This window comes from Saccopteryx bilineata, chromosome 5, assembly GCF_036850765.1.
Source record: "Saccopteryx bilineata isolate mSacBil1 chromosome 5, mSacBil1_pri_phased_curated, whole genome shotgun sequence".
Lineage (NCBI taxonomy): Eukaryota > Metazoa > Chordata > Mammalia > Chiroptera > Emballonuridae > Saccopteryx > Saccopteryx bilineata.
In genome coordinates this window covers 123,894,654-123,909,755 of record NC_089494.1, presented here as the reverse complement: position 1 = coordinate 123,909,755, position 15,102 = coordinate 123,894,654, and the positions used below count along the sequence as shown (strand labels likewise).

At 41.6% G+C, this 15,102-nt stretch overlaps 1 protein-coding gene across 4 annotated transcripts in view; it reads right to left on the bottom strand.

Annotated features, from left to right (window-relative positions):
- Nucleotides 1-15,102, bottom strand: part of UGGT1 (UDP-glucose glycoprotein glucosyltransferase 1) — a 274,935-nt gene that overhangs the window by 50,780 nt on the left and 209,053 nt on the right. For all 4 annotated transcript variants that reach the window (XM_066232988.1, XM_066232987.1, XM_066232989.1 and 1 more), the window contains 3 exons: nt 10,299-10,394; nt 1,611-1,713; nt 741-820 (listed from right to left, as the gene is read on the bottom strand). In XM_066232988.1, the coding sequence (XP_066089085.1) occupies nt 741-820; nt 1,611-1,713; nt 10,299-10,394 (279 nt within the window). The remainder of the gene's footprint in view (nt 1-740; nt 821-1,610; nt 1,714-10,298; nt 10,395-15,102) is intronic.

Below are 15,102 nucleotides of genomic sequence, written 5' to 3'. Positions count from 1 at the left end.
TGCCCTTTCCGGAAGCGTGGCGGGGTGGGGGGGGAATAAACGGCCTCAGGGGGCCTCATGCAGCCCACGGGCCATAGTTTGGGGACACCTGGAATGGTAACTGGATTCTCAGGTGGGCCTGGAAAACACTATATGTAACAGTTTAAACATATTTTCAGTACAAGGACAATGGTGGAAGCTGGGAAATCCCTTTCAAACAGTTTCAATTCAGTTAGACTCTAACCTATAGAACACAGCACATTTGGAAACTAGGAATTTCCTGTAGCTCCAACGTGTGCTATGCTATTACTATTAACTGCTTTTTATATCTTTTTTCATAAATGACCATTTCAAAGCTGAGAGAGCAAGGCTGCCCTCCTTTCAAGACACGGCACTACATGCAGATGCATCTCAGCGAGACTCCAGCTTGAAATAACTGCTCTTCTTTTCAGGTGAAAAAGTACAGACAAGTCTTTCCTCACCACAGCACATTTTATCAGCAAGGTCAGTTTAATAGCTACATTAATCCAATGAACTAAAACTAGAGAACTACATAATTCTGACCACAAAGAAAGACAGGCAAGCACCGTGCAGGTCACCACCTAAACGCTCCCACGCCCACAATAAGTCCTTAGAGCTTCTGATTAGAGTAGAAACTGAGCAAAACTAAACATTCTGTAAATGATCTTTTCAAATATGACGACCCATCACACCCAGCTTTCAGATTTTTTTCAATTGCTGATCTTAAACAGCTGTCTTACCTTTTTAAAGGCATATCAGAAAGCTTAGACTGGCAGTTCATAAACACTCGTAGATGCATGTTGATGAGCTGAATTAACACCTGAAAAAGGAGACCAGAAAACAAAACGTAAATTTGTAACTTGACACTGAGTTAAGAGAGAGAACATATTTTAATATCTCAAGAAAAGACACAGACTCTAGTGTACAATCTAAATCACACGTACACATACATCACTTGGCTAGAACACAGGAAGTGGGCCATTGTAAATGACTGCCCCCACGCAAGTGGTGAAGCAGCAGACAGATCATGGGTAACAACACTCTGTACAAGAAAAATTTTAAAGATTCATAAACGCAGCTTACATATATGGTATGCAAACACACTACATATATAAATACCCACAAAAAGGGTTAGTTAATTACGTATACTTCATTAAGACTTTGTCTTTACAATGCAAAACAAAAAGTTAAATCAACTGTTTTAGGCAGAGCTCTTTTAAAACACTAATTTTATACATATAGAAAAGACATGCTATTTATAAAAGTGAAAAATGATAAAACAGAATTCTTTTACCTTTTTACCTCTTCATCATTATAAATTAAAATATGGCATAAATCAATTTAATTCAAAGACATTTTGCTCTGAATAAGGATAATTTCTTTCTTCATTACATAAGCTAACCAACCAAACCTGTATCAACCAAGGCTATGAAGCTGTTTTCAGAGTCACTCCCAATCTATATGAAGAAATTAGCATGCCCCAGAGGCCTCATGGGGTTTCCCAATGCCCTCTGCAGATAACTAAAAGAACAGTGACATTCTCAGAGAACCAAAGGGCATGTGGTCACTTCAGATAAAGATGACTGTACTGCCTCTGTGGCTGTCCTTACCAAGAGCAATGGGGCAAGTCTCTGTGCTTCTCTGGTGACAGGGTCGACGACAGCCACAACATCAAAGTACGTTTGTCCTTCTTTCGGCCTCAGTTTAACTGCACTACAGAGATCAAAAGATAAAACATTAATCTGGAGGACAACAAGGAACAAAGTTAGTTTCTGCAGCAGTGGGGACAGGGCAAGGTCCAATATAATCATTCAGCTCTCAGCATTTCAGAACAATTTCAGCTCTAGAAAAACAAGGCTTCCATGATGGTCAGCTATGTGACTGTGTCTACCAAAGAGTTTACAGACCCTCTAATGACTCAGTGTCACTGAAAATGGACTGACAGAGTGTGCTGAGAGGAAAACTGCTAGAAACTATTTATCCAAAACCTGCCCAAAACTTCTGATGTCTATTGTTGATATTTACAGAATATTATGCCAATTTTTATTTCTTGGCTACAAAGGTATGAAGAGAAAAAAAGAAAATCATCTTTTATAATAATAAAAGGAATTTAACCCTTTGAGTAGTGAGATTTTTTTCATGCTCGCTGACCCCTAGGAGTGAGGTGTTTTTTTTTAATGAAATTAGTTCCAGTTCCAGTTTTATTAACTTAAAATCATGTTTTTTTGTTAACTAACTTATGGAAACAAGAAGAACATACATTTGCCTTTTTTTAATGTTGCCTTACACATTTTTAAAATAAATTGATCATAGCCTGGATGGTCAGGAGGCACAAGTACGTACATAAACGTTCGTACTACTCAAAGGGTTAAGAAATTACGGAAAATTTGCAAGATAGAAAAAGAAAATAAAGAACCACAAAATCTCCCCATTCCTGCCCAACTGCTCTATGGCACGTCCTGTGTAGCCCTCTTCACACACCTGCGTGAGACCAGCCACACCTACGGAGCAGTCCATTCACCCTGTCCACATTATCTCATCATATCAAACAGCCTGAATGAGAAGTAGTCATCTGTTTACTAAGTGAAACTGCCTTAGTTTACTTAAGCCATTCTTTACTGCTGACATGTAGATGGCTTTCAACCCATATATACCTCTGTACATCAGCATTTTTTATACGAGGGCATTGGAAATGTCTTTAGACTCAACAAAGTCCTAGACTTGAGATTACTGAGTCAGAGAATATAAATATTTTTGGGACTACTATGCACTATCAACCATGTTTCCTGAAAAACTAGACAAATTTACAAGGCCAAGAAATGAACTTCACCACATTTTGTCAGCAATAAGCTATGCGTTATCGCTGACAAAAAACAATAGCTGTTAGGTTTCAGTTTGAACCTCTAGGGTTTCCAGGGCATTTTCCTGTATGCAGGTTCCAGAGACATAGCCTCCTTCTAAAGTCACATGGACATAGATGACTTGGCAGAAATATGAGCCTCTGTTACATTTTAAAAAAGAATATGGTTTAAAATATATATTCAATTGTTTAAAAGCATCATTTAAACCAATAGTATTTACCTTTGCTTGCTCTGAATGATATTTTGTGGGAAACAGGCTGTAAACTGACAAAATTCTTATAGCCTAGGGCAGGGGTCCCCAAACTACGGCCCGTGGGCCGCATGCGGCCCCCTGAGGCCATTTATCCGGCCCCCGCAGCACTTCCAGAAGGAGCACTTCTTTCATTGGTGGTCAGTGAGAGGAGCATAGTTCCCATTGAAATACTGGTCAGTTTGTTGATTTAAATTTACTTGTTCTTTATTTTAAATATTGTATTTGTTCCCGTTTTGTTTTTTTACTTTAAAATAAGATATGTGCAGTGTGCATAAGGATTTGTTCATAGTTTTTTTTATAGTACGGCCCTCCAACAGTCTGAGGGACAGTGAACTGGCCCCCTGTGTAAAAAGTTTGGGGACCCCTGACCTAGGGCTTAGTTTAAGACTAAGATCTTCCCCACACCCTTGACTGTTGCATGGTGGGGAGTGGTGCACTCTTATGAGGATTCCCGTTTATCTCTCAGATGTGTGACTTTGTATCAGAAACTTCCTCATTTGCATATGGCTCTGCACTATATAATAAAGCAGATTGGGGGCTTTGCTTTGGCTCCTGCAAGCTATGGGCTGTGCAGAGACTTCCCGCTCCCATCCTTTTTCTCTTTGAGTCTATTTCTTCATTCCGCATCGTTCTCACTCAGGACCTGGACAATTACTAGCCACACTGGTTCATGGAAATATTTGAATGCAGTTTCAATGCTAACCACTACTGTTACATGAGAACAAATAGAACATAACTAATTAAACAGGGTAACTGCGATTTAAATGGTGATGGAGCATATTTCAGCCTTCAGTGCTCTGGAAACACCCATCAGAGCGGCTCTATGACAGCACTGTGGCAGACCAACCGCTCCAGCCAAGAATTACTGCAATACCTACAGAATGTTCCCAAGTATGGCTCCAAACCACAGCTCCCAGTGTCAGCTTCGCCTGGGAATTTGTAAAAACAGACTGTCAGGCCCTACCCCAGAACTACTGATCAGAAACTCTGGGGCAGGTCTGCGCATCAGCATTTTAACAAATAGTTTAAGTATGAGAGTTACTGCCTTCAACTAATTTGGACTTCTGTGTGACTCTGAAAGTCCAGAAGTAAAAGCCTATTAGAGAATAATAACATGGTGCAAAGTCTCACAAAGGGGACAAGAAGAGGAGTCCCAAAGAGTCTTCTGAGTCAGGCTTGCCCAGGCAACAGCTAGAACCCTGGCACTTTGGGAGAGTTCTGACATGTTCCTGTTCTGTGCTAGGTAACCCCCAAAAGGCATACCCAGAACCTGACTCTGTGAGGCCTTTTAACCACCACCATCACCCTATCTTTGTGACAATAAAAAAAAAGGGCAAAACAAAAAACAAGAATAGAGTTATACTGGTGTAGAAATGTAGAACAACATATACAAACAATATCATGTTTAAAAATACTTGCTGTGTAGGCCAGAAAAAAAGACCAGAATAGGGCCAAAAGAAAGCTACAAAAGACTATACTTTCAGGGATCATTTCCATATAGTTTGTTACAAGATCTAGGGCTTATACACACATTTTTGTCAGGTGAGTAGAGCAAAGGTCAAAGAATCTAGTGCTTTGCCAATCTCAATGTACACAGAAGGCACGGTCAGTGAGCAGGTTCAGCTGGGACTAGAGACCACATTCCCGGCAATTCCCAAGCAATGCCCCTCAGTTGTCCCAGAGACTGTACTTTTAGAGCAAGGGTACCAATAAACAATAATTCAGACCTTTTTGTTTCTTGAAAAAATAAGTAACTTCTGCTATAATTAAAGCAAATACTCATTTAACTAATATAATCCCAATACGAAAAAATTTCTCTAATTATGATTCAGAATTTGTAATTAGAGCATTTTAATTATATATCAGACTCCTGGAGAAAGGGGTGTTCTACAAAGGGAAGAGTTCTTGCTCAGATTTACTACCTTGGCCACAAAAGACAAATGAGAGGTCTGGTTAGTTAGGAAATATGTTTCCTGCGGCAGTAGCTAGACAATCAATTACTCCTGAAAGCAGACTTAGTGAGGAGAGGATGCGTGCTAACGGGGAAAATCCAACTAGGGTTAGTAGCAAGTAGAAACAAGTTTTCATACACTGGCAATGTAAGAAATTAGGAGACTAAATTTAATTTTCTAAAAAAATTAAAAAGTAAAAAAACAACAAAAAGACAAAGAAATTAGAAGACACAGCCAGTGAGAAAGGACTGGGTTTCCATTTCAACCCAGCATCATCAACTATCTGTTCAATCTGTTCTCCACAAGGACCAGTGTGAGAAAGCATAGGGCAGCTAAACCAAAGTCCCATCAATGCCAGGCTAATCAGAATCACAGAGGGGCAGGATACAGTTTCTGTGTCAAAAACGTACCTGGCGATTCTAAGGTACAGTTAAGATGTGTGCATGACCCAAGGCAAGGCTGTAGACACCAACTCAGGAGTACCTCCTACAGACCCGTTAATAGTTAAGTCTAAACATAAGGAAACAACCCAGACTGTGTAATATTCCACAAGGCAACTGGTCTGGAGTCTTAAAAAAGTCAATGAAATAAAAAAGAAAAAAAAAAGAAAAAGGAAAGGAAAGGAAAGGAAAGGAAAGGAAAGGAAAGGAAAGGAAGGAGGGAGGGAGGGAGGGAGGGAGGGAGGGAGGGAGGGAGGGAAGGAGGGAGGGAGGGAGGGAGGGAGGAAAGCAGGTTAACTTCTAGGTTAAAGGAGACTGATCAAAACAAAGTAACAAATTAGCTGTAAAAGGTCATTACTAGGCCAATGGAGGAATCTGAATATGAACTGTGTATTATTTAACATTACTGTATTAAGATTAAATTGCTGAGGAATGCTAAAAAGTACTGTGGAGAAACTCCTAGTACTCAGGAGATACATGCCAAAGAACTTAGGCATGATGTGTACTGATATCTGCAATGTCATTTCAAATGGTTCGGATAACGTGTGAGTGCATGTACTTTTATATGCAAACACACAACTATACGTTCTATGTACTATACATACACACAGTTTATAGATCAAAGTGGCATTTGTTAACAGTTGGTGAAACTTGGTTAACCATATTTGAGTGTTCACTGTAATAGTCTTTCAACCATTCTCTAGGTTGGAAACTTTGCAAAATAAAACACTGGAAAAAAGGGCAAGGACTTCCTCATAATGCTAAACTTATTCTTATTTTATGGAAAACAAAATAGTTTCCAATAAAAGATGAATGAGACAAGTGCTCTAGCAAACCCTGTTTTCTTGAGGATCAGAAAACTATAATCAGCTTCATTAAATACTCTGTGTTTTCTAAAAGAGTGCATTCAGAATTATTTCAGATGTATTTAGAAATAAGTGTCAACTTTTATGCAACTGAGCTGTTTATGTTTTACAATGAACATGAATATATATGAGAACCACACACCAGGGAAGTATTCTATTCATACAAGAACTTCTTGTATGAAAAGAAGTCTTTTCTTTGACATGAAAAGACACACAGTCTCAGGCAAAGGTAACCATTAAGACTGATAAGCTGCAGTAGGCACACTGCCTCGGAGCCCACAGATGCTGCATGCTGGCCCTGCCTGCTCTGGGTGGGTGACTCACAGAGAAACATGAGTGGGTAACCACAGGAAAAGGTGCTGGAGCCTCACCAGGCAGTGGCGCAGTAAGTGGGATGTGGAGGACCCAGGCAAAACCCCGAAGTTGCCAGCTTGAGCACAGGCTCATCTGGTTTGAGCAAGGCTCACCAGCTTGAGCCTAAGGTTGCTGGCTTAAGCAAGGGATCACTCGGTCTGCCCCTGGTCAAGGCACATATGAGAAAGCAATCAATGAACAACTAAGGTGCAGCAATGAAGAATTGATGCTCCTCATCTCTCTCCCTGTCTATCCCTATTTGTCCCTCTCTGTGTCTCTGTCACAAAAAAAAAAAAAAAAGGGCACTGGAACAGAGGGATTTGGCAATTTTGCACAGGAAGATTTGGGAGATATTGTTTACTATAGTTTGCCTGAAGCTGGAACAAAATTGAACAAACAAGATGAGTTTGGTGTTTCAGAAAGTATGAAAATGGCTTGTGATCTCTGTTCTCCTCTGTCAGAGTAAATGAAATTAATGAAGCTCTTGTCAACAAACCTCATTATTAAGATGGCTGGCTCATCAAGACGACGCTGAGCAACTGCTCAGAACTAGATAAACTAGTGAGTGAAGAAGCATCTGAGAACTACATAAACTCTAATGGGGAATGAAAAATGGAACCCCTAAATAAAATCAGGTAAAACAACTTACTAACTCAGCTCTGTCTAAATTACTGGATACAAGATTTCATACAGCAACATTTAATAACAATGGAAAAAAGAAACTACTTATGTAAAGCAAGAAGCCACGGCCACCATCACAGCTACCTGGCCCGTGCAGGTTCGCATTTGATTTGGACAGACAGTAATGAAACAACAGAGCCAAGAACTGGTGGGCCATTAGCTTTAATCCTAGCTCACACCTGGCGGGCGACAAATACACACAGTGGGAAAACACTTCCCTTTCCATTCAGGGCTCCCAAAGCCACTGACTATTCCGAGTTTCCTAGAATCAAAGGCCTCACCAGCCTTATTCACCTCTGTTCCCCATTTCCTTCTCTCTGCACAAACTGGCTTTTCCTTCAGCACTCCACCATGTTGGCTGCCTCTCCTTGCAATGCTGATGGCAGGATCTGAGCAAGCAAGAGCCCCTGGTCTGCTTCATTTTATAGTGTAGAAAATTAAAGCCTTTAAGCCAATATACAAATATGGAAGTCTCTGATACAAAGCTATTTATCTGAGGCATAAATGGGATTCCTCATAAGAGTGGACCACCCCACATCATGCAACAGTCAAGGGTGTGGGGAAAAGCTTAGTTTTGAGAAGATCTTAGTATTAAAAGGATGTTGAAAAGATCTTAGTATTAAAAGGGTGGCAAAGCCTTAGTCTTAAAACTAAGCCTTAGGCTATAAGGACCTTGCCAGCTTATAGCCCGCCCCCCACACCCAATGCAAACTATAAGCGAGCAAACATATATATCATATTTATAAACTTATTTGACTAACAACTTACAACAGTGCTACTGGAGAAAATAATACCCTTAACTTTTGATGACTACAAGTAAAACAATATGCATCCTTTTCCTCAAAGCCTTGTGATGTTTAGGCTAGCTATAGTTTATAGCATTCAGAACTACTAAAATTATCTATGGTAGAATCTCATTATAAAAATTATGTTCTTATGCCTGGTCTATGGAAGCACAGTGGATAAAGCAACGACCTGGAGTGCTGAGGTCACTGGTCGAGACCCTGGGCTTACCCAGTCAAGGCATATATGACAAGCAATTGATTTTCACTCCTCCCCCCACCCTCCTCTCTCTCTCTGTTAATAAATAAAATCTTTTTAAAAACTTTAAAAAATTATGTGATTCAAGGATAACATTGTTACCTTAAGATTTACTAACATTGTAACTTGCTTATATTGATTTGAATAAAAAAAATTAATGATCTTTCCATTGAAAACAATGGGCAGTGGAGAAAAGTTTTTGTTAGTTGTACATTGTCAGATGATGAATAACACTATGTTAATTTTAAAATATACTGCATTTGCTGGTGCTATTTTTATACAGGGAAGCAACAACTTTGTAGAAAAACAACAGTTTAATAACAAAATACCCAAACTCTTCATTAAAAGAAAGTTTAACATTCAAGAATACGGGATTAGTGAATAGAGCATCAGCCTGGCATATGAAAGTACCAGGCTTGATTTCCAGTCAGGGCAAACAAGAGAAGTGACCATCTGCTTCTTTCCCTCTTCCTCTCTCTCTTCCCCTCCGGTAGGAAAAAGGCCAAAGACAGCATGCTGCCCTGAAACAAGTGTGGACTTTAGAACGCCAAGTCCTACGGGGGCAGAATGCTGTCCCAGTAAGCACTTATAAGATTGTTTAAAGGAAACAGTTGATCCCTATGGCCACCACTCACCATCATGTGGCCCGTGGCACCCCCCTCCCCACCACCACCAGCAGCACACCACACATCAGCTCATTGGCCCAAGGCCCCAAGGACACTAAGACCCTCTTAGCAGGTGGATGTCCAATGGGCAAAGAGTTCTCCTCTGAGGAGCTAGCCAGTCAGGCCTCTCTCATTCCTTAGAATGCTCAAGTTATTTTTTTTCCTTTGTCTTCTTTGTTTGATTTTTGTTTTCTTCTCCTCCTCCTCCTTCTTCTCCTCCTCCTCCTTCTTGGTGGGAGAGGAGGAAAAATAATGAGGCAGATTCCCACATGCATCCGGCCAAGATCTACCTGGCAAACCAATCTAGGGCCGATGCTTGAACACTTGAGCCATTTATATCACCTGAGACTGTCACACTACTACTGCACAATCTTTAGCCCCCACTGGCTGTGGAAGGGAAAGAAGGTGAGAAGGAGGAGAAGGTGGGGTGGTGGAGAGGCAGATGGTCGCTTCTCCTGTGTGCCCTGACTGGGAATGGAAACCGGGACTTTTGTACACTGGGCTGGCACTCTATCCATGGAGCCACCAGCTAGGTGTAGGAAAATGGCTGGGAATTTGACTGTGGTCCTGAGACAACAGTCTTTGGCTAAACTTTGAAAGGCCAAGTCCTGCGGGGGGCAGAACGTTGCCCCTGCAAGCACTGATAAGATTGTTTAAAGGAAATAGCTGATCCCTATGGCCTTTTCCCTACATACCTGAAAGGTATTAATCATCCTTCTCTGCACCTGAATTCATGCTCTGCTAATCTGACCCAGGTTCTGGTAATTTGTATGATGAGCAAAAAAACGAATAAATACAATGAGGCTGCAGAGATCTGGGCTCTCAGTCCTAGAGGCTGGGAGTACCCTGTACCCATCTTTTCTCTATGTTGTGTTTTGTGTGTATTTTTTAAGTCTTGCTGTGCCTTCTGTTCATGTACACCCATTGCTGAGCTGGTTGCAGCACTCTCCCACAGCAAGTGGCTTAATTTGTTCCAGTACTGGCTCCAGGCGCTGAGGATAGCTTGGTTGGTCAGAGTGCATCAGCCTCAGGCACTAAAAATAGCTCAGTTGATTCGAGCACCAGCCCCAGACAGAGTTTGCCAGGTGGATCCCAGTGGGGGCGCATGAAGGAGTCTGTCTCACTATCTCCCCTCCTCTCATTAAAAAAAAAAGAATATGCACAAATTCAACATTATGTCTATACCTGTGTCTATCCTCAAAAAGCTGGTACTCGATCCTTGCATCGCCTTTAGGTTGAGCTGATAGGAGAGCATCCACCTTCATTACCAAGTCACTTGCCCTGAAAGACATGGTTAGTGAAAGTCAGTATCTCTTTAAACTGAAAGTTTTTCCAATTGTTGTGAACATAATATAATCAGTCAAAGTAGTGAATGCCAAAAGATGGTTTGAAAAAAGTATAAATTTCATATCAATAGACATGAGGAAAAAGTACAGATTTTGAGAATTACTATTTTTTTTTCTTTTTAGCAAGAGAGAGAGAGAGACAGAGACAGAGATAGGATGGGAAAGAGAGAGATGAGAAGTATCAACTTGTAGTTGCAACACTTTAGTTGTTCATTGATTGCTTCTCATATGTGTCTTGACTGAAGGGTTGGGTGGGTGCCAGTTGGGCCAGTGACCCCTTCCTCAAGCCAGTGACACTGGGATCATATTGATGATCCCACACTCTAGCAACCCCATGCTCAAGCTGGTGACCTTGGGGTTTCAAACCTGAACCTCAGTGTCTTAGGTCAACACTAAAATCAACTGAGCTATTTTTAGCTCCAGAGGCTGTCTCGCTCTGACCAACTGAGCTATCCTCAGCACGTGGGGTCGGTCAATGCTGGAACAAATCCAGTGCACCACTGCAGGTCAGGCAAGAATGACTAGTTTTGTAACTTTGGGGAGGCACTGATTTTCCATATGTGAAATATAAGTGATGCCTACTTTGCACAGTTCTTGTAAACACTGTACTGCCTGAACATATAAAGCATCTACCTCATGATCTGGCCCATAACAGACTGTCAGTCAGTGTTACTAAAAGTCTCTCTCACCCTCTTCTAATAACTTTATTTCTTTTTATGATTACTAGAGTAATGATTCACTGGAAAAATATTCAGGGAAAAAATATAAGGAAAAAACTGAGATACATACAAACAATACCATTATTAAGAAATAAGCACTAAACACTAAACATTTTTGTTCATAATTCTTGAATATTTTTAAATAAATAAAGCCATATATACAAAAATAGGATTATATTATCTGGTAACCTGTTTTTTCATTTATTTAGTTAGTTAATTAGTTAGTGAGAGAGAGAGACAGACAGACAGGAAGGGAGGAGAGATGAGAAGCATCAATTTTTCGTTGCAGTACCTTAGTTGTTCACTGATTGCTTTCTCACATGTGCCTTGACCAGGGGGCTCTAGCAGAGCAAGTGACCCCTTGCTCAAGCCAGCAACCTTTGGGCTCAAGCCAGTGACCATGGGGTACTGTCTATGTGGGATCAAGGCAGCGACTCTGCGCTCAAGGCAGTGAGCCAGCACTCAAGCCAGATGAGCCTGTGCTCAAGTCAGCAACCTCAGGGTTTCAAACCTGGGTCCTCAGTATCACAGGTTAACGCTCTATCCATTGCACCATCACCTGGTCAGGCTAACATATTATAAACATATTTTTGTTGGCAAACAAATATAGGAGCATATCAATATTATCAATGACTACATAATATTGTATTTATGGGTATATCATAATCTAATAAACCAATCAGCTATTGAACACCTAGGTTCTTTCCTATTTCACTAATGCATTTCCGCTTTTCCCACCCATTTTAAATTTGGTTTCTAACCAAGTAAGATCTGTGTGTTAGCCCTGGCCGGTTGGCTCAGCGGTAGAGCACTGGCCTGGCGTGCAGGGGACCCGGGTTCGATTCCCAGCCAGGGCTCATAGGAGAAGTGCCCATTTGCTTCTCCACCCCCCCCCTCCTTCCTCTCTGTCTCTCTCTTCCCCTCCCGCAGCCAAGGCTCCATTGGAGCAAAGATGGCCCGGGCACTGGGGATGGCTCCTTGGCCTCTGCCCCAGGTGCTAGAGTGGCTCTGGTCACAGCAGAGCGACGCCCCGGAGGGGCAGAGCATCGCCCCCTGGTGGGCAGAGCTTCGCCCCTGGTGGGCATGCCGGGTGGATCCCGGTAGGGCGCATGCGGGAGTCTGTCTGTCTCTCCCCGTTTCCAGCTTCGGAAAAATACAAAAAAAAAGGATGTGTGTGTGTGTGTGTGTGTGTGTGTGTGAGAGAGAGAGAGAGAGAGAGAGAAAGAGAAAGAGAGAGACACGGAGAGGGACAGATAGGGACAGACAGGAAGGGAGAGAGATGAAAAGCATGGATTCTTCGTTGTGGCTTCTTAGTTTCCTTAGTTGTTCATTTATTGCTTTCTCATATGTGCCTGGACTGGGGGATGGAGGGCAACTACAGCAGAGCAAGTGACCCCTTGCTGACACCAGCGACCTTGGGCTTCAAGCCAGCAACCACAGAGTCATGTCTATGATCCCACACTCAAACCAGCAACCCCACACTTAAGTTGGTGAGCCCACACTCAAGCCAGATGAGCCTGTGCTCAAGCTGGCAACCTCAGGGTTTCGAACCTGGATCCTCTGCGTCCCAGTCCAATGCTCTATTCATTGCGCCACCGCCTAGTCATGCTCAAGGAAGATCTTCAACTAGATTATTAAATATAAAAAAATTATCTAATCTGTTGAACAAGAACTAAATTCTAAGAATTCTAGAAGAGCACTTTTAAATATATTGGAACTAGGAGAAAAAAGATGGCAGTGGAGTAGACGGATGCACAGACGTCCTGCTCTCACCACCAAACTGGAATACAAATCAATTTAGGAAAAATCAGCATGAAAAACCAACTCTGAACTGCAAGAACGGCTCTCAAAAACCAAGGAGCAAAGAGGAAATCACAGAAGTCCTGGAAGGGAGCCCCTGAACCTCCTCTGCTTGCCGGAACGGAGGGGGGTGGGGTGGGGCTGAGAGCCCAGAGAGGATCTCGGAGGGAGGGGAGCAGAAACTACTGCTCACAGGCACTTGCCTGGAGACCAGGGAGCGAGGTGTGTTGAAAGGACCAGATTATCTCCCAGGTGGAGAGGACAGGGAGAGGGACAGACTGTGAGCGGATAAGGAATGCAGGAGAGGAGCTAAAAGGGCTGACTCATCCCTGCTGGAGGCGGCCATAGCTGGGGGAGGGACTGAACCTTTCACAAAACAGAGCTGAAGTGCTTCCGGATCAGAGACCTCCGGACATCTCTCCAGCTCCAATCAGCGCAACAAGACACAGCTGAAAACAAGAAGTGGGGAGGAGGGGCAGTAACTCAGGTCTCCATGGAGATATGAGATACACCTCCCCCTACTGAAGCTGAGAAAACACCCTGCCCCCAGTGAGTCTAGCTGGCTAAAGAGGCCTTCAGAGTCTCAGGTTACACCCACCGCATTCCTGGATACAGTTTCAAGGAAGCCCCCTGCTGAGATCAGTAAAGGAGACTATCACCTGTTAAGAAAACAAACAAATCAAGACTTCAAAGCTGCCCAAATCCGAAAGTGGATTACAGATAACAACTGATACCAACCCAAGAAGACCTAGAAATAACGCAACTGAAAACTGGAGGCAGACAACACCAAGCCTAGACTCAACCAACTCTACAAATAAAATTTAAAAAAAGAGGATGAGAAGACAAAGGAGTACAATCCAAATGAAACCACAAGAGACACCTTCCAGAGATGAACTGAGTGATATGGAAATAATCAAACTTCCAGATGTGGAGTTCAAAATAATGATTGTAAGGATGCTTAGGGATCTTAGAATAACAATGGAGGGGCAGTTTGAAAACCTAAATAAAGAAATAGCAAGTATAAAAAAGAATCAGTTGGAGACGACAAATACAATATCAGAAATAAAGACCACAATGGAAGGAATTAAAAACAGGATAGATAGAGCAGAGGATCGAATCAGCGAGTTAGAGGACAACTGAAACGAAGGCATGAAAGCAGAGAAGAAAAGAGAAAAAAGACTCAAAAAGTCAGAGGAAACTCTTAGAGAGCTTTGTGACAACATGAAGAGAAATAACATCCGCATCATAGGGGTTCCTGAAGAAGAAGAAAAAGAACAAGGGATAGAGACTTTGTTCAATCATATCATAGCTGAAAACTTCCCTAAATTAATGCAACAGAAACTCTCACAAATCCAAGAAGCACAGAGGACTCCATTAAAGAGAAACCCAAAGAAACCTACACCAAGACACATCATAATTAAAATACCAAAGCTAAGCGATAAAGAGAAAATATTAAAAGCTGCAAGAGAAAAAAAAGTTATCACCTACAAAGGAGCCCCCATAAGGATGACATCTGACTTCTCAACAGAAACACTTGAGGCCAGAAATATTCAAAGTAATGCAGAACAAGAAACTACAACCAAGACGACTTTATCCAGCAAGGCTATCGTTTAAAATCGAAGGAGAAATAAAAAGCTTCCCAGACAAAAAACAACTCAAGGAATTCATTACAACCAAACCAATGCTGCAGGAAATATTAAGGGGCCTGGTGTAAATAGATCAAAGTGGGAAAAGAATACAGCAAAAAAAAAAAAAGGAATACACCTTTAAAGAAGAAAATGGCAATAAACAACTACATATCAATAATAACCTTAAATGTAAATGGATTAAATGATCCAATCAAAAGACATAGGGTAGCTGCGTGGATAAGAAAACAGGACCCATACATATGTTGTCTACAAGAGACACACCTTAGAACAAAAGACACACATAGATTGAAGGTAAAAGGATGGAAAAAAACGTTTCATGCAAATGGAAATGAAAAAAAAAACTGGGGGAACAATACTTATATCAGACAAATTGGACTTTAAAACAAAGGATATAGTAAGAGATAAAGAAGGCCACTACATAATGATAAAGGGAGTAATCCAACGGGAAGATATAACTATTATAAATATCTATGCA